Raw genomic sequence first — 18,998 nt, 5'->3', positions numbered from 1 at the left:
AGATTTCTCAGACCAATGCAACTTACCATCTTCATCCACCGTAAGGTCCACTACTTCTGCTGCATTCTGTCTCAGTGGCTGTATGACTGTGGAAATCCTGCTGCGGTTCCGCTGCTCTTGAGGTCGTGCAGCATGAGAACTAGAGCTTTGTCCCCAGTGTGATCTTGCGTGTCCAAGTGTTGAACGAGACCTTAAAACACATAATACCTTAAGTATTGACCTACATTTTGCCATTATTAAATTTTTCTCCTCACTGTTTGAGAAACTATGTATTTGTTTATTATTATTAGAAAAGCATTTTGTTATGTTGAAATACCTCACTACTCCACATTCACTAGATGTGTACTTGCAAGCATCACTGCAGCCTGTACTATGTTACATAACGGCAAATACCCAACAGGTAGAGTTTAAAGGTCTTTAAACCATGTTCCTATGAAATACATACAGGTAAATTATAAAAAATTCATTGTGAAACCCTACAACCACAGTCAGGCACCAATTATATCTGATGTATATTTTAGCTTTGTTAATAGTACATGAACAGTCTCCAAATCGAATACTATTCCTATGCAGTCTGAAACAACAGATCTATGAATGATGACAGAAGTGTTCTTTTGCATGTTAACTTGTGACAGAATATTTTCAGAGGATAATTTCTATATTTTAATTTAAAATTTCCAAAATGTCCTAAAAAGCACAAAATCTGTGGAGTTGTCTCTTGAATATTATTTCCCCCGCTCTCCTCTAAGGACAAACACAGCTTTGTGTAATACTTAATTGAATGATATGTAGCTTGAGGAGAGGAAATCATAACCCTGTAACCATACCTAAGGAAAGGAATGGTTTTATCTCTGTAGTGTAACACTAAGCACCCATTCTATTCAATTTAGCCATACAAACCCAAACCCTCAAATCAATGATGCTTTGGAGTTTAAGTTCAGAGGATATTGCCTTTAATTAAGGGAAGGATATTTTTACAGTATTGTCTTTACCAGTTCACTCTCAAACAGCTTTGACCCTCTAGTATTTACTTAAATCAAGTGGCTCTTATTTTCCAATTTGGAAAAACAACGTACTCAGACTTCAGAAATTCAGAAGAGGAAAACGTGAAGAAAATGGAATGACTTCACTGAAAAACAAAACCCACTGCACAAATCACCATGGAGCCCAGTCTACGTTTCTGTTCTGCCCGTACTGCCTTCACCTCATCTGTGTAACTCACTAACAAAGATTAACATATTTTCTTGTAGTGCAAAAAGCATGCTTGCTGCAGTCTTCTCAACTGGCTTACACTTCAACTCTGCTTCAGTAGTCACTGTAATTTAAAGATTGGGTTGGTTCAAGAAGCACATTTTCTTTGAAGTCTGGATTTACATAATGTCCAAATTGATATTTGTATGCTTTGTGCGTGTCCTACTAACACTCTAGAATGAAATTCACCTCCAAAACCTCTGTAAAAACTTTACCATTACTATCTCGTGGCACAAGGAGAGGTTAAGGTCTCATCTCCTGCTTAATTAGCTGAAGGTGAAGGGAAGATGAAGACTTAAGTTTCATGAGAGCGCCTCAGGTTTGGTAGTAAAGGAGAGGAGAAATTAGCTGTGGAAGTGTATGCAGAATTGTCAGTGTTTAGTTCTCTTACAGGAACTCCAGCTTCATAATAAAACCAGTGCACTACCTGTATTTTTGGTTTTCCATGCAAGCTGTAAATTCAACAATAAGAAATTTCTTTGGATGCCTTCTTGCACAAAAGAACAAGCAGACAACAGGACAAAGCAGCAAACCAGAGACTAAAAGAAATAAGGCCTAGCATACAACTGTACGGTGAGAAAGTTCAAGAGTCTGAAACATCTTTGATTTCAAGCAAAGATGGAGGTGGAGAAAAAGGACTAATGAATTGAAACAATCTAAAGTTAGAGGTCTGGGTCGTTATTTCCCTGTTATGATTAAATAGGACATTATTCTGAATGACTAATGAATATGTTAGCTATATGGTGCTGTGTAGATTTAGTCGGTGGCTGAGTCCATGTAATTTCAAAATGACTAGGTTAGTCCACCTCTGAAGTATATACAACCAAGTTGTTTGGTCCGTTTAATGCTAAGACAATGCTCAACCAGATCTTAACAGCTTTTTCTTAATCAGAGAAGTCAGAGAGCCAGTCTAAACACAAATTTTGAGTTTCTATGGAAACCAGGTGTATTGTCTGGAGAATGCTGGCTTCCTTCCTTTTTTTCCAGTAGTTTTCTTCTCTTCCACAAAAAAATTTGTATGACTGAAAGGAGGATTTAAGAAGAGAGGGATTAAACACTTCAACCGTAGATTCTCACCACATCTTAAATTTAGAGCCTACTATTAGATTAATCTTTCATTTACTAAGGTCAAGATCAACACTTCAGAATTTTAAGTTTTTTTAAACCATCAGGTGTAAAGTTGCAACTTCCCTGCAGAATGCTTTGTATAAAGTCAAGTGTCAAAGTTACAGGCTCCAGAATTTAAGTAAACTTTTTCAAATCTACAATCTTTTTCACTACTATTAATTTGCATTCTGTAAGTCCATATATTACTATGGCAATATATACTGCTCTTCAACTAATAATTGAGTTTTGAAAAAAAAATACAAGTGGTAGTTCTAGAGTATTCAATGTATGTAATAAGCATAAAAGCTTACCCTCAGCTTTCACAGAAAAAAGCTAGCAGTACTATGAAGTGTCAAAAGACACTTCTGCATTTCTGATGGGACTTAACTTTTTTGGTTTTTTACTTCCATCCAAAAATACACTTCTGCCTTTAAAAAAAAAATACAGTAACCTCTCTCATCATACACAAGTTATAAAGAATGAAAGTAACCATTTATTTTGCTCTGAACAGTATTGAGTTTGGTAAATAAGCTTCATAATGTTCAGTTTGCTTACAGCATTTGTATTTATAATTTTTTACTGAATTACCATTTAGATGTCCAAGATTTGCCTTTGTTCCTTATGCTGTGGTTGGCAAAACTAATATGCTTGAAACAGGAAAACCTGCATAGGAAGTACTCTATGTTCCAAGTATAAAAGACTAGTTTATATGCTCGTGACATTTCAGGCTCAAGATTTGAATTTAAGACTCTTCCTCCTCATAGCAAACTTCCTGGAATGGTTTTCTTACTATATATTTTTTTAACATATTTAACAAAATAAAACTTTATTTAATCTTCTCAAAAAGTTTTCAGCTGAAAATTTTCAGAGTGCTGTCTTTTCTCAACAGTTGAGAGCAAGTACAGTAAATAAAGAGAAAAACTTAATTTGACCATTCTGTTATGATCTTAAAAAAGATAAATGCCTTTGAGAAATCTGCATGTTAGAAGGTCTAACAAACTGAACAGGCAAAAAAAGTGCCCTTGGATTAACCTCCTTCTCACTTAAGTCACCAGTAAAGACACTACTAAAATCAATAAAAATGGGGGGGGGGGGGGGGGGGTGGGTAGGTTGCTGTTGCCATTTTGGCTGTAGCATTGCAAAAGATAAGGGAATAAAGAAGTAATTTTTTCAAGTCTTTTATGGCTCATAACCAAAACATTTCTTATTGATGCTAGGAAGTGAAAAAGCTGCTTATTTTTCAAAAGCATCTTATCTGTCTTTAATCAGATTTGAATTAATGTTCTATAAGCACTATCACTTTCATCTAGCCTAATTTTTTACCCTTTAAATCTTTACATGCAAGTTAAGAGGCATTAACTTGATTTAGCTCAAGTCCTTTCAAGCATACATGTTGTTTCACAAGGTTTAATGACTATTCTGAGAGACATTCATGTAGATAAAACAATTATTTCTAGAAATGTTTCTAATCATCTCACGACAGAGCATGTTGATTCTGCAGCTTTTTTCTTTTAAACAGAACGAAATATAAATAAACGTTGAAGAAATGAATTTTTTAAAATGTTGATTTCTCTTATCTCTCCCCACTTTCTCTTTGCTAGATTCAGGCTGCATATTTTTGTGAGCATGACATCCTTTGTGTGCCAGTTTAACAAGAAGTTTAGTTAGTTCCAAGTGTTCATGAAATCTGCATTATGAACACATTTGTCTTAAACACAAAATTGTTTTGTTCAATGTGATATTTATTCCACTAAAAGTGATTTTTGCAGGAAAACTTGTCTGTTATTTTAGATTAAAATTGCATAGCAAAAGCACTATCTGATAACAAACAGATAGAAAGTTTGCAAAATTTACTGTCTTTTATCAAATAATGACAAAGGAGCAAAAGAATGGATAGTCAGTTTTCATATTCTACAATTTTGTCTTCACGACCACAAATATGAAAACATACATAACAGGCAGCCATCTCCAACAGTCCCATGCACATGACAATTTCAAGTTTTCTTCTTAAAGGAAGTCTACTTCAATAGAATCTGAAAAATCTGACAAATATGGAACAAAACTTCCAGAAAAGCATGGAAAAACAGGAAAGCATACAGAGCAGCAGCTTCAAAAAAGAACAATGTTTTCATGAGAAATGCGCAGCTAATCCCTAGATAGTCAGCTCAGCCTAAACTTGCTCTCTCTAGGATCTCACTGCACAGCTTTGCTCGCCCAAAATTCTACCCATCAATCACACTAACTACAGCCACCTCAACAACTCCAGGTTAGTCATATTGTCAAGTTCTGGCAAAACTGTGGTTTGGGTTTTTGTGTCTGTTTCTTTGTTTGGCATTTTGTTTTTTGGGGTGTTTCTGCTGTTTGGGGTTTTTTTTTAAACAAAAATGCATAGTATGCATCCTGCATAGAATTTCTGTGATGTCACCTTGTGGGCTTTTAATGATAAAGAGCCTTGTGACAAACTTGGGAGTCAAGAAAAACTGTATTAATACAAAGAGATTCAAGACTCACCTGTAGCTTTCACCAACTGTGACAATCTCGACTTCACTGTCTGTTGAGGTAACATTTATTTCTTCATTAGCAGTGACCTGGGGAGTGGAGGATGCTTCAATTACCACAACATCTTCATCAATACTTCCTAATGAGGAAAAAGAAAGAAGAAGCTTTGTATACTTCATCTGTCTCAGGAGCTGTCTTTATAAGAGACTATTTTTTTCCTAGACTTAAAATACACATAGGTAGAGAATGTCATGGTGTATGTCAAAACATTAGGTGCAACTGTCAAATACATGACCTAATTATGAAAGGTAGTAATTCTGCTGTAAATATTGACATGAAAAAAGGAAGGAGACAGAAGATGAGGGCAGGGGGGAGATATGAAAGCTAACATTCTACTGTGCATTGCAAGCAATTACGGTTAATTTTATTAGCTGTGACACCAATGAAATTCAGTCATTTAATATAAAAACAAACTTTCAAACTAGCAAAGCAATGGTGGCTTGTTTTCATTATTAGCTTTATTTTGTTTATGTAGATATTAAAGTCTCAAGGCTAAACAGTGGCAAGAAAATGATGCACCAACTAATATAAGTTAGTTATTTCTAAATCAAAATGAAGATCACCAGTCCACTGGTGTTTATAAACATCTTTACATCCACACTTTCAGTGGCATTCACGATTGTATACTAGATAGAAGTTGTTAAAATGCAACTGTCAATGGTAAAAAACCCAATCAAATCCACACAAAATCAATTTAGAGACGAGTTTTAATAGGAAACAATTTCTGCTTCAGGAAGAATGACTGAAGTTCCACCCTAGTACCCAGACACGTGGAAACACCTCTACAGCTGTAATACTGACAGTGACAAGTTTGAGCTATCTAGAATGCTTAAACTGAGCACAGAAGAACTTATTAAATAAATTAAATAGCTTAGGAATAGCAAACTACCATTTCGAGATTTGCAAGTTTCTTCAAGAGAAGTGCTTGAAGAATTTGGTCTCATTCAAGTCAATACTTACATCCTGTATGTACCGACTGTTCTCAGCTGCTCTACCCAATGACATGGTGTGGCAGGTCATTCCCTGCTAAGTATCAACATTTTTACATTTTGAAAAAACAAGCTGCATTACTTATGTTTGTTTCTGGTCACGCTTATCCCAGAGAGTGGTGCCTGAAGATGGAAAGAGTGATGCTTCTAGCTACTGGTATTGACCAAATTCTCACAATTGGAAGTAGTATGTGACAAAATTAGTTCTCTGAACTTGCATGAAAATTTTGGGAAAACCTGAAAAGCTTTACAGTGTCTAAAAACAAAGTCATATGCTAAAAATTAAAATACAGAGAGGCCAATTGCTCAAAGTGAAAGAAGGGCAGCTAAAGTCATCATCACATTCAGAAGAATGTGAGTGTCATGCTTTTGATATCTTGTAGATCATGGGCAAATAAGCAGCCGCTTCTTTACACAAACTGTCTCAGCTGCTTCTCAGAGAAAACCAGCTAGCCAAGCAGCTGGTGAAAGGTCAGTTAGGAAAAACCCCCTATTTTCCCCCTAACTCTGTGCTTCTAAACATGCACTTCTCTGAATTACAGTAAGTTTGAGTGCACTCTTAGGAGTCCATGTGTCCTCAGGCTCAATATTTATTAAAATTTATGGCAGGTGCAAAAGCAGGAAGATTTAAGCTTAAGTATAGTCTCATTACTTCTGGAAATAAGCAGCATCTCCTTGACAAAAATCACATGCCACGTAATGCCAGTGTGCACCTCTACCTAAATTCTGACACAAGCTTATCTCATGAAAACTAAAGGGCATTCTCAACTGGATGTCTACACAATTCAGATACTCACCTTTGTCATGATTTCAGAGTTCATTTTACTTAATCCTTTTTTTAAGCAAATATTTAGTCAAGATGTTATTTTACAGACTACACAAATCAGACTGTAGAAACCATCAGGACTGTTACTGGATGAACACATTTTGTGACTTCCAAAATAATAAAGAAAATCTTTGGGAAAATACTCAAATTTGCTATAAGTAGGATATACCATAGATATAGTTCAATCGTATGCTATTTCCTACCGTTCATGCTTTCTAATAGCACCCTCCCAAGTCAAAAGCACTGATTGGGTTTTCATTCATGAAGTGCTTCCCTATACAAGGAGCCAATATTACATACCTTCAAAATGAAGCAGTGAAACAACTCTAAACCATGTAAATATTTATAGGTCATTTAGTAAGATTATATTGCTAGGAAAAAACTATGAATATAAGTTATGATCATACACAACTTTGTACCCCCTTTTAAATAAAAAGCTGTCAAGAGAGTTATATTAGAAGCATACCAAGGGGAAAAGCACATGTATGTGAACTTTGCTAATTTTAAGAACACTGCAGTGGTTTAGAGAACAGTATATATCAATTACACAATCATCCAATACAAACTGGTTTCATTACATTTATCTGAACCATAGGAAGTCTTCTAAATAGCAAAACTTCAGTAACATAAGCAACACGGAAATAACATTCATAATCCTCATTATGTAGCTCTTCCACAGTCAGACACTAGCCGTAGAGCTGGTCGTACTAAGTGGTATGAAAACCTGATCCTTCACTGTCAACAAACAGGATTTACTGTCTCTTCTTTGCCTCTCCTCATGCATTACTACAAGGAAGAGAACAGAGTTTTTGAAACTCCACAAACAAAACCACACCAGGTTATTCTGATTTAGACAAGCTCCTACAAAGCAGAGCAAAGGATGGTGTTAAAACAAAGGTCGGTCTCAGGGGACAGCCTTCTTGATAGGCCGACAGGAGTACAGGGTTCCTGCAGCACATGAGCAGCAATGAGGCTATCATAGAGACCTCCCTGAAACTTCAGCAAGCCCATATATAAGGGATTTATCCTAGCATTAAAGCATTTCATTTACAAGGCAATTAAAACTGTACCAATACTAAAGAACTAGTGAAATTTTAAGATGTCTTTTTCAACATTCTGTAGTATCAAAGCTGTGGGGTGGGGGGGGGGGGAAGTTCTCTGCCAAAGGCACCTAAAATTCAAGTCTGCTGGTCTGAATTACTCCAAGCCTAATCCTAGCAAAGCCATGACGTTGTGCAGTTTCACATAATGTAAGCTTTGCACGTTAAGTTAGTGTCTCAGGATGAACTTTACTGGTATGTCAGCCAGAGTAGTTCAAGATGGTTGACTTGAATTTTGAGAGTACACAGGCCTGTGAAGCAGAAGAAAATTTTCTTTAGTGAGATGACTCACATGCAGAAATAAAACAGATTTTCAGAGGTTTTGCTATACTGTTTCTACAAATATTTGCTCAAGAGAATTTTGACATACTTGCATGCCTCAAATATTTACTACACATATAACACCTAGGAGCCATCTGGTGAATCCAAGGTTACACGTTAGCAGTAAACAGCTGAACGGATCTTTGAGGTGTCTACATTGGAATATACTTGGTATATATACACACACCTGTAAAGTAAAATTCTGAGTAAGGGCATAAAACCAACAGAATTTGATACTCCAGTAAATCCCAGTTCTGATGTACTGTACAATTTACAAAACATACTAACAGCCAAGGAAGAAAACCACAACAGAACAAAATATCCAAATCCAGAAATATACAAGATGACAAAACTCTTAAACATCTTTCTCAGTATCAGTTTTCACCCTGCAGTCCACCACACAGGACTTTTTTTTATACTCCAAAGTGACATGGTATAACTCATTTATTTGCTTGTATGCACATATCAGTCACTGACCAGTCATCATCTGTCTGGAATGAACTTCAAGCAAATTTGATCTTCAAGTATAAATATGAATACCTCATTCATCAAGGTATCATCTAAATGATTGACCCTGTAAAAGAACAGCTGAATTATGTATAATGAGAGTGTTACTATACTAATCCAATACTCCTTGAAGGTAATTTCTCTTCAAGGAGAAAAGTCACTGGGCTGTTTGCAGCTATATGGTGATGCAGATCTATGACAGGTATTTTGTACCACTCTCAGTGTTGTGGTTTGGCTGGCAACTCAGCCCCACACAGTTGATCACTCACTCCCCCACCAGTGGGACGGGGGAGAGAATCAGAAGTGTAATGCTCGTGGGTTGAGATAAGAACAGTTTAATAATTAAAATTAAAAAAAAAAAAAAAAAAAAACCACAACAAAATGCAACGGAAAACAAAACAATGAGAGGCTCGAAACCCAGGGAGGGGAGGAGGAATGAACATCCCATTGGCCAGTCCCTGCCCGTGGCCCCGCCCCTCTCAGCCTCCCACCTACGCAGCAGAGCACAGGAAGCTGAAAAGGTACCCAACCACCACAGTGAAAAGAATGAACCCCTTCTCAGCCAAAACCAGCACATTCTCAACGCTTTATTCCATACCATTTACACCATGCCCAGGTCCCATACCATCCAATACAACCTTACCAACCACCACCCCTCCCCTTTCCATCCTTTAACAAAATACACAGACATCATTCTCTTAGTCTACGGACCTTCCCTGTAAAATGTCCATTAAGTTCACCCAGTCCATGACTCTGGGCTCCATCTGTCGTATTAGTCTCTCAGGGCAGGAGAGATGGTGTGTGTGGTGTTGGGTTGCTGCATGCCAAGTCAGTCAATGTTCCATCACTGCTGCACTTTGCTTGTTTCACAGTTTACCCTCCATAGATTGGGAGGCTTACACTATGATATCATTGATACAACACAGAGGCGACATACAATATTATATAGCAGTTCGCATTGTGCTATTCAGTTCATTGACTGTTTTCGCCCAAAATCAAATTCCCTTGAGGCACACATCAGACTTCTCCATCCACCCACATCACCCACCAAGTGCACCCAGGTCCTCGAGCAAAAGCAATCCCACAAATGGGTTTGCCTTTGCCTGAGGCAAGAAGAACCCAGACTGTTTTGCCCAGCATATATTTTACGTTCACTGCAGGGACTCTATCCCCTTCCACAGCATGTAGGATTTCTGACTGGGCAGGGCCAGCTCGATTAGTCAACACGAGGGGATCTACCAACCACGTGGCTTTTGCTAAATGTGTATCCCAGTGCTTGAATGTTCCACTCCCCATTGCTCTCAGTGTAGTTTTTAACAGTCCATTGTACCGTTCAATTTTCCCAGAGGCTGGTGCATGATAGGGGATGTGATACACCCACTCAATACCATGCTCTTTGGCCCAGCTGTCTATGAGGTTATTTCGGAAATGAGTCCCATTGCCTGACTCAATCCTCTCTGGGGTGCCATGTCGCCACAGGACTTGTTTCTCAAGACCCAGGATAGTGTTCCAGGCAGTGGCGTGGGGGACAGGATATGTTTCCAGCCAGCCAGTCATTGTTTCTACCATTGTAAGCACACGGCACTTGCCTTGGCGGGTCTGTGGGAGTGTAATATAGTCAATTTGCCAGGCCTCCCCATATTTATATTTCAGCCATCATCCCCCATACCGCAGAGGCTTTACCCGCTTCGCTTGCTTGACTGCAGCGCATGTTTCACATTCGTGGATAGCCTGTTCAATAACATCCATGGTCAAGTCCACCCCTCGATCACGAGCCCACCTGTATGTTGCATCTCTCCCTTGATGGCCTGAGGTGTCATGGGCCCACTGAGCTAGAAATAGTTCACCCTTATGCTGTCAGTCCAGATCCACCTCGGCCACTTCAATCTTGGCAGCCTGATCTACCTGCTGGTTGTTCCGATGTTCTTCAGTGGCCCGACTCCTGGGGACGTGAGCATCCACATAACGTACCTTTACAACCAGTTTCTCTACCTGGGCAGCAATATCCTTCCACAACGTGGCAGCCCAGATGGGTTTGCCTCTACCCTACTAGTTGCTTTGCTTCCACTGCTGTAACCAGCCCCACAGGGCATTTGCCACCATCCAGGAGTCAGTACAGAGATAGAGCACTGGCCACTTTTCCCGTTCAGCAATGTCTAAGGCCAGCTGGATGGCCTTACCTCTGCAAACTGGTTCGATTCACCTTCTCCTTCAGCAGTTTCTGCTACTTGTCGTGTAGGACTCCATACAGCAGCCTTCCATCTCTGGTGCTTTCCCACAAGGCGACAGGACCATCAGTGAACAGAGCATACTGCTTCTCATCTGGCAGTTTGTTATAGAGTGGGGCTTCTTCAGCATGTGTCGCCTCCTCCTCTGGTGATAATCCAAAATCTTTGCCTTCTGGCCAGTCCATAATCACTTCCAAGATTCCTGGGCGACTGGGGTTTCCTACTCGAGCCTGCTGGGTGATCAGTGCAACCCATTTACTCCATGTAGCATCAGTGGCATGGTGTATAGAGGGGACGTTTCCTTTGAACATCCAGCCCAGCACTGGCAGTCGGGGTGCCAGGAGCAACTGTGCCTCAGTACCAACCACTTCTGAAGCAGCTCGGACCCCTTCATATGCTGCCAATATCTCTTTTTGAGTTGGAGTATAGCGGGCTTCGGACCCTCTGTATCCATGACTCCAAAACCCTAGGGGTCGACCCCGGGTCTCCCCGTGTGCTTTCTGCCAGAGGCTCCAGGTAGGGCCATTCTCCCCAGCTGCAGTGTAGAGCACATTTTTTACATCTTGTCCTGCCCGGACTGGCCCAAGAGCTACTGCATGAACTATTTCTCGTTTAATCTGTTCAAAGGCTTGTCGTTGCTCAGGGGCCCATTTGAAATCATTCTTTTTCCGGGTCACTTGATAGAGAGGGCTTACGATCAGACTGTAATTTGGAATATGCATTCTCCAAAAACCCACAACGCCCAAGAAGGCTTGTGTTTCCTTTTTGCTAGTTGGTGGAGACATGGCTGCTATTTTGTTGATCACATCCATTGGGATCTGACAATGTCCATCTTGCCATTTGATTCCCAAGAACTGGATTTCTCATGCAGGTCCCTTCACCTTACTTTGTTTTATGGCAAAACCAGCTCTCAGAAGGATTTGGACTATTTTCTCTCCTTTCTCAAAAACTTCTTCCGCTGTACTGCCCCACACGATGATGTCATCAATGTATTGCAGGTGTTCTGGAGCTTCTCCCTGTTCCAGTACAGTCTGAGTCAGTCCATGGCAAATGGTAGGACTGTGTTTCCACCCCTGGGGCAGTCGACTTCAGGTGTACTGGACACCCCTCTAAGTGAAAGCAAACTGTGGCCTGCACTCTGCTGCCAGAGGGATTGAGAAGAATGCATTAGCGATATCAATTGTGGCATACCACTTGGCTGCCTTTGACTCCAGTTCGTACTGAAGTTCTAGCATGTCTGGAACAGCAGCACTCAACGGTGGAGTGACTTCATTCAAGCCACGATAGTCTACTGTTAGCCTCCACTCTCCATTAGACTTCCGCACTGGCCATATGGGACTGTTAAAGGGTGAGTGGGTTTTACTGATGACTCCTTGGCTCTCCAGTCGGCGAATGAGCCCGTGGATGGGGATCAGAGAGTCTCTGTTGGTGCGATATTGTCGTCGGTGCACTGTTGTGGTGGCGATGGGCACCTGTTGTTCTTTGACCTTCAGCAACCCCACCACAGAAGGGTCCTTTGAGAGACCGGGCAAGGTAGACAGCTGTTTAATTTCCTCCGTCTCCAAGGCGGCTACACCAAAAGCCCACTTGTAACCTTTTGGGTCCTTGAAATACCCTCTCCTGAGATAGTCTATGCCAAGGATGCATGGAGCCTCTGGGCCAGTCACAATGGGGTGCTTCTGCCACTCATTGCCAGTTAGGCTCACTTCGGCCTCCAATACAGTTAGCTCTTGGGATCCCCCTGTCACTCCAGCAATGCTGATGGGTTCTGCCCCTATATAGTTTGATTGCAGTAAGGTGCACTGTGCACCAGTGTCCACTAAAGCTTTATACTCCTGTGGGTCAGATGTGCCACACAGTCCAGTAAGCCCAGTATCCCTTTCCTCCACCTGGCTGGAGGCAGGGCCCCTCTAGTCCTGATCATGGCAGTCACAACTCACTTCCTGTAAATGTGAATCAAGAGTCTATTACGCTCAGAAATGAAATCAGCACTTCTACTCCTCTGTCTGGGGACTTGTTCACTGGAAAGTTGAACAGCAGCTTTCCTGGAAGAAACCCCTGAGTGACTGTTCTTCCTTGCAGTTCACGTACCCATGCCTCTAGGGTTGAGGTAGGCTTTCCATCCCACCTCATCATGTCCTCTCCCTGGTCACACAGGTAGAACCATAGGGTGGCCCATGGTGTGTATCCTCTCCTTTGAGCCAAAGGACGCTTATTCCTAATGGCTGAGACACTACTCTGTAGAGGTGGGGAGTAGGACATATCTTCTTTGAGTTGCTGGGTCTCTCGGGATAGTTTCTCCACAGCAGAGACTAGCGAGGAAGAGATATTTGTTTCGTAATCCCAGAGTCTATCAATCACCTCCGCCACCGTTGGTGTCTCGTCATCTTTCCGGGACATCACTGCCAATGAGTTTGCACGCGAAGATGGCACACTCCGTACAAACTTCCGCCACATGGGTCGTGTGCACTTGACTTCATCTGGATCTTTGGATGACCATTGATCGTTCAGGTCACCATAAATCACCTCAAGCACAGCTAATTCCCTTAGATACTGGATGCCTTTCTCCATGGTTGTCTGTTTTCCTGGGTGATATGTAATATCTTCTTTAAAGGGATACCTGTCCTTCACTCCAGACAGGAGTCGCCTCCAGGGGCTGAGGGCTTGTGTTTTCTTTCCAATTGCTTTGTCAACGCCCCCTTCCCCAGAAAGGGATCCCAGTTGTTTGGCTTCTTTTCCCTCTAATTCCAGACTGCTGGGCCCATTATCCCAGCATCAGAGCAGCCAGGTGACAATGTGCTCACCTGAACGACAGCTGAAATCTTTTTGCATATCTTGCGACTCGCTCAAGGACAGGGATCAGGTGGTCTCTATTTCATTAATGACTACTTCCTCCTCTCCTCTTGACGGCCCTGCTTTTTCATCATCCCATTCTAAACAAGTTGGCATCCGCTTCCAAGATTTCGTCTTGTGTATGGGGGCGACTGATACTGGCATGGGTTGATTGTCTGAGTCAGCTCCAGTACTTGTCCTGGGGGTTTGAGTGGCTGCAGTGCCTGTCACTTTGCATTTCAATCCAGAGACCTTCTCTTCCCCTTGGGAGCACTGAAGGCTGTTGAGCAGGGCTCTGAATGCATGGGCCAGGCCCCAGCACATTGCAGTTATCTGTGTCTCTCTGGAGTTCCCAGCGTAACAACATACTGTCTCCAAATATTCTACTAGTTTTTCAGGATTCTGCACTTGTTCAGGGGTGAAACTCCAAAACACTGGGGGTACCTACTGCCCTAGGTATTTGCCCATGCTATCCCACATGCCCTGCCACTCATAACTGTCAAGCCTTGGGGCAGATTTCTGGGTAATATTCTTAAGTTGCTGAGTCAAAACCAAAACAACATGCCCAAAAACTAACAATAAGTGCATCTTAACCACCCAAGGATGTTCCAGATACAAAAAGGTTGTTGTAATCAAGGTGGAGACGTCACAGAGAAAAGTTGCAAAGATACTATTCTGTATTTCCTCCATAAAAAAAATCTCTCAGAGGAGGAGGTATAATTGCTAATTGCCTCAACAAGGTGGTATCCAAAGTACAGTAACGGTTTCAGCAAAAACCCCAAATACCAGATAAAGCTGAAAACCAGTGTCTGCATAACAAATCGCGTAGGCAAAACATTACTAATCACAGCAGAACACAGCAAACTAAACAAACAAACACCAATCTTTAACACCAACTGCAAAAAGGACAACATGGTGCTGTGACCAGCAGCTGTTATTATTTCCAACCCTTGAGCCCCATGTTGGGCACCAAAAAGACTGTCGTGGTTTAGCCGGCAGCTCAGCCCCACGCAGTCGCTCGCTCACTCCCCCACCGGTGGGATGGGGAAGAGAATCAGAAGGGTAACGCTAGTGGGTTGAGGTAAGAACGGTTTAATAATTAAAAAAAAAAAAACCCAACACAACAAAAATGCAATGGAAAGCAAAACAACAAGAGGCATGAAACCTGGGGCGGGGGTCGGGAATGAACCACCGAAACAATCCACACACAACACAGCCGCTCACCACCCGCCGACCCGACACCACACCTCCCCAAGCCATAAACTGCCCCTTAATACTGATCATGGTGTCACATGGTATGGAATGAACATGCCATTGGCCAGTCGGGGTCAGCCGCCCTGGCTGTGGCCCCGCCCCTCCCAGCCTCCCGCCAGCACAGCAGAGCACTGGAAGCTGGAAAGGTACCTGACCACCACAGTGAAGAGAATTAACCCCTTCTCAGCCAAAACCAGCACACTCAGCATAATACCTATGGCTATAAAACGAACAGAAAATTATGCTCCTGCAGGTATACGCTACTTCTAGAGTATAATTTGATTGCTGCATTTTGTTATTCAGGAGATGACAGTTGTTTGTGACTAAATTAGCCCTTGGGCTACTACGGAAAGACTCATTCTACATTTTAAATTAGCTGGTTAAAACCAAAACTACTACTGAAAATTACAGCAAAAATTTCATTACTTTCCACTGAATTTGTTAGGTTTTTTTTTCCTCCTACTCACATCCATGAATATTTTATAGTGCATGCAAAACACAATTTTATTTTGCAAATTTTGCACATCCCAACAATTGACCCATCAACAGCAGTTATTAATTAGGTTTTGTACATGACTAGTGATCAGTAATAATCAGTAACTTCTTTACAGAAGCTTCTCCCCTCTTTTAAAAGCCTGCTTTATGATAGAAACCCAGTGGTCAGTCAGCCTTGGGGAAGGTATAAACTACACTGAATTGCATCCGAATTTCAATATGCTTAAAATGATAATCATCTCTTAAACACCGAAACACTCCTTCCTCCAGGCCCTACATCACAAATACAGTACATCTGTCAGAACAAAGTACTTGATTAAGCTGAATATAACTTAAAAAATAATATAATACAATACCACATAGTCCAATATATAGATCAGTAAATGAGCATATCTCCCCCCCAGAAAGTTGTAAGATTATTTCAGAACTATAACTGCTAAGTGCTGTTGATAGACCACATTCAGTTCTGGGAAGCAAGTTTTAGAATCAAATACTTCAATAATCTGGAAGTTATAAGCAAGAGACTAAGGTTTGCACCGTATAACTTATACATGGAGTATAACGGTATATATTATACTAGTTATATAATTATACCATTACTTAACTCTGAAAGATCATGGCATAGCTCAGAGATCAATCATCAACATAAGTACCCCACCAAGGACATGAATAACACTGGTATAATATCCAAATTTATGTTTGACTGACTGTTGTGCTTCCTGGAAGGTATTTTACATCTATTTTGCAATTAACATAGGGCTTCACTAGTTTAAATATTACATTTAAGATAGTGAAGGAGTTTTACAATACACAGTTCCAAATGAGACAGTCTAACCAAGCCATAAGTGAAAGCAGAGGAAGTTTAAAATAAGCAGTCAAGTTCCAGTGACAGAGATGACTTATTCTGAGCTTCAAGCTTGCACTAGTTCAGACCAAGGGCCCGCTGAGGCCCACATTCTCTCTGCTAGCTGCAGCAGGCAAAGCTACGCAGTGAGAACAGAAAATCCAGGCTACGATCTTTAACTGAAACCTCTCACATCACCCACTATCCACAACAATGTTACAGATGTTAGAGAACACTTTCTTGTCTATTCATTGCTCATGGACAGCTGTCAGTAAGCACGTCTAATCCCTTTTTGAACTTGCTGGTACTAGGTGCCTCTACAGCACCTTGTGCTATCAGTGTTCAAGGTAATTACTGGGATAGTAATTCAGCCTGAAATGGATAAATTAATAATATCCTACTAGTGTTTATTAGTACTCCCTGCTTCAGCTTTCAAACTTCTGGAACTAGGTGTGACCGGTACCCTCTGCTCTCAACCCCTGGTAGTACAGTTAGCATAACCAACACCATTTTATGAGGCAAGCAGCCATTCTCTGTGACTGAGTGGGTCACGTATTTGTTCCCTTCCCCCTCATTCTCAGGCTCTGAAGGTCCTGTGAACCAAGTAGACAAATCACACAGATTTCTTCTTCTCCTCCCTACCAGCCTTAAGATTCCTGGGCACCAGGCCAATTACTCCCTTCCTTGCTGGCCTTGAAGGTCCCAGGCACCCGGCCAACCAGGTGTTGTTCATGACCCTGTCACAGAAGAGGGAAGCACAACAGTGCACAGAGCCCTGTCTCTAAAATCAGTTTCAAGTCCTCAGTGGGAACCTGAACCAGAATTGCTGCTGGTCAGTGAGACCCAGGACCTCCTGGTGGCCAGGGATGCTCCCACCATCACCTGCTTCCTCTAAAGACTAAGTGAATGACTCCTATTCTTTTATATGATTTTTGAGTCTAGATTATAATTGTTATATTGATACAGCAAACCACATATTAAGATTTGACCTGATCTGCAGAGGGTCCATGTGATTAGAAATTATAATTTAAGTTGTATTCTAAGTTCTGTATTACATTACTTATAGACTGTACTATATTGATTCTACTTGTAGAAATCCTGTGCCATTCTAATCATAAATTCTGTGCTATACTAATCATAGTATCCTGCTAAGAAGTCAAAGCTTTAATTGTAACTACAACTTAGTGCTGTTATCATTCCGCCAAGGATCCCTAACAGAACCTGTCTGTCCCCTTAGGGCCAGGTGACACTAGATTAAAAGACGACCGTTTTTCTGTACCTGAGACTTAGCTGGAATATACTTTCCAATAGCTGTGAACGACAGAAGACATTTTTAAAACATACAAACTCTTAGAGTCTGCACCCTGATGGAAGAGAGAGTCAACAACCAGAATTTAGGTGATCTCATCCAACTGTGAGCCACACTAATATGGCCTAATCTAGAATCCTACTGACTCTTAACCAAACACATAAATCTTAGTCCTATCAGCAATGCTACAGCAAGCCGGTTCTAGAAGTAGTCTATTTTCAGCACAGAAAGCTGTAGCAGCTACAATGAAGTGCTGAGTGAATTCCATGCTAACTTCTACTACTGTAGCTATTTAAAGCTCCAATTCACAGCAGATAGACATAGCAACAATGGGTGATGTCGACTGCTCACAAAACCAGGTGCTTCTTTCCTCACCACTCCTCAGTTCTTTTCCACGCCCCCAGTAAGACGCATGATAGAAAGAATATACATTCATTTCCTTGTCCACTAATGCTATTGAGATAAAAGCTCTGAATTATGAACTGCATCAGTTACTGTGAGAAAAGAAGAGCATGCTGTAGTTTTAAGGGGGATCAAGTAACTGAAAAATAATCAACTCCAGCAACAGACAGCTGATTTCCACTTACACATGTTTATCTTGTACCTGTTAAAAAAATCTGAACATGAAGTGGTATATATTTAATATTTTCACCAGCCTCTGGCTTTTAAAATACTGGATGTCTAGGTTGAACATTTTCAGGAGACAGACAACAAATATATTAGAGGAATCAAGAGGACACAATGAATAAACTCAGTCTTATCATTCTAAGCAGCTTTGAACAAAAAACAGAGCAGCTTCTCATCAGCATTACATTCTGAGGAAAGAGGTAATGTCTGTCTAGCACTAGTTGCTCAAAACTATAAAGTAAGATGTCAGACCTTGAAGAAATTTTAAGTGCTATCAGGTGACTAATTTATGCCAATGCTAAATTATACCTGGCTTTTTTTATAACAACACTTCTGCATTTCCTGGGGTTCAGCTTTACTGCCAAATCAGAGTATGTGAGGCTACAAACTTGTTCCAATTTTGACTTTTGCTAGATCTCCCTCCATAGACTGGCACCCCCAGCCCTTTAAATCCAAGCTGAAAATCAAATACCTGTACAAGCATATCAGAAAACTTGCATTACAGTGTTACAGAGATCCAACTACAGTAAAAGTTGAATTTCTGCCACCTTTGACAAGGAAAGTCAAATGAGGATTATTTCCATAGATGTATATACAGGTCCTCCAAGCATTAGAGAAAGGTTTCTGAGCTACCTAAACCAAACACAGAACCAAAATTTGCATTTCATAGCAAAAACGTTGCTGCTTGCAGTCATTTTAACTGTAAGCCCAGTATTTCAGTTAAAATCAGCTGACCAACATTCAGATTA

The 18,998-nt window shown here is 40.9% G+C and overlaps 1 protein-coding gene across 12 annotated transcripts in view; it reads right to left on the bottom strand.

Annotated features, from left to right (window-relative positions):
- The window catches only part of RNF111 (ring finger protein 111), a 62,942-nt gene that overhangs the window by 24,374 nt on the left and 19,570 nt on the right, over positions 1-18,998 (bottom strand). For all 12 annotated transcript variants that reach the window (XR_010373759.1, XM_064456522.1, XM_064456525.1 and 9 more), the window contains exons 3-4: positions 4,870-4,996; positions 27-190 (exon numbers count right to left, since the gene is read on the bottom strand). Coding sequence is in view for 11 of the 12 variants with exons in the window: in XM_064456522.1 (XP_064312592.1) it covers positions 27-190; positions 4,870-4,996 (291 nt within the window). In the remaining variant the exon portion in view is untranslated. The remainder of the gene's footprint in view (positions 1-26; positions 191-4,869; positions 4,997-18,998) is intronic.

The sequence above is a fragment of the Phalacrocorax carbo genome, chromosome 7 (genome assembly GCF_963921805.1).
Source record: "Phalacrocorax carbo chromosome 7, bPhaCar2.1, whole genome shotgun sequence".
In the NCBI taxonomy this organism is placed as follows: Eukaryota; Metazoa; Chordata; class Aves; order Suliformes; family Phalacrocoracidae; genus Phalacrocorax; species Phalacrocorax carbo.
Note: the sequence above shows the minus strand (reverse complement) of the source record. Positions and strands in the feature narration are given on the sequence as shown.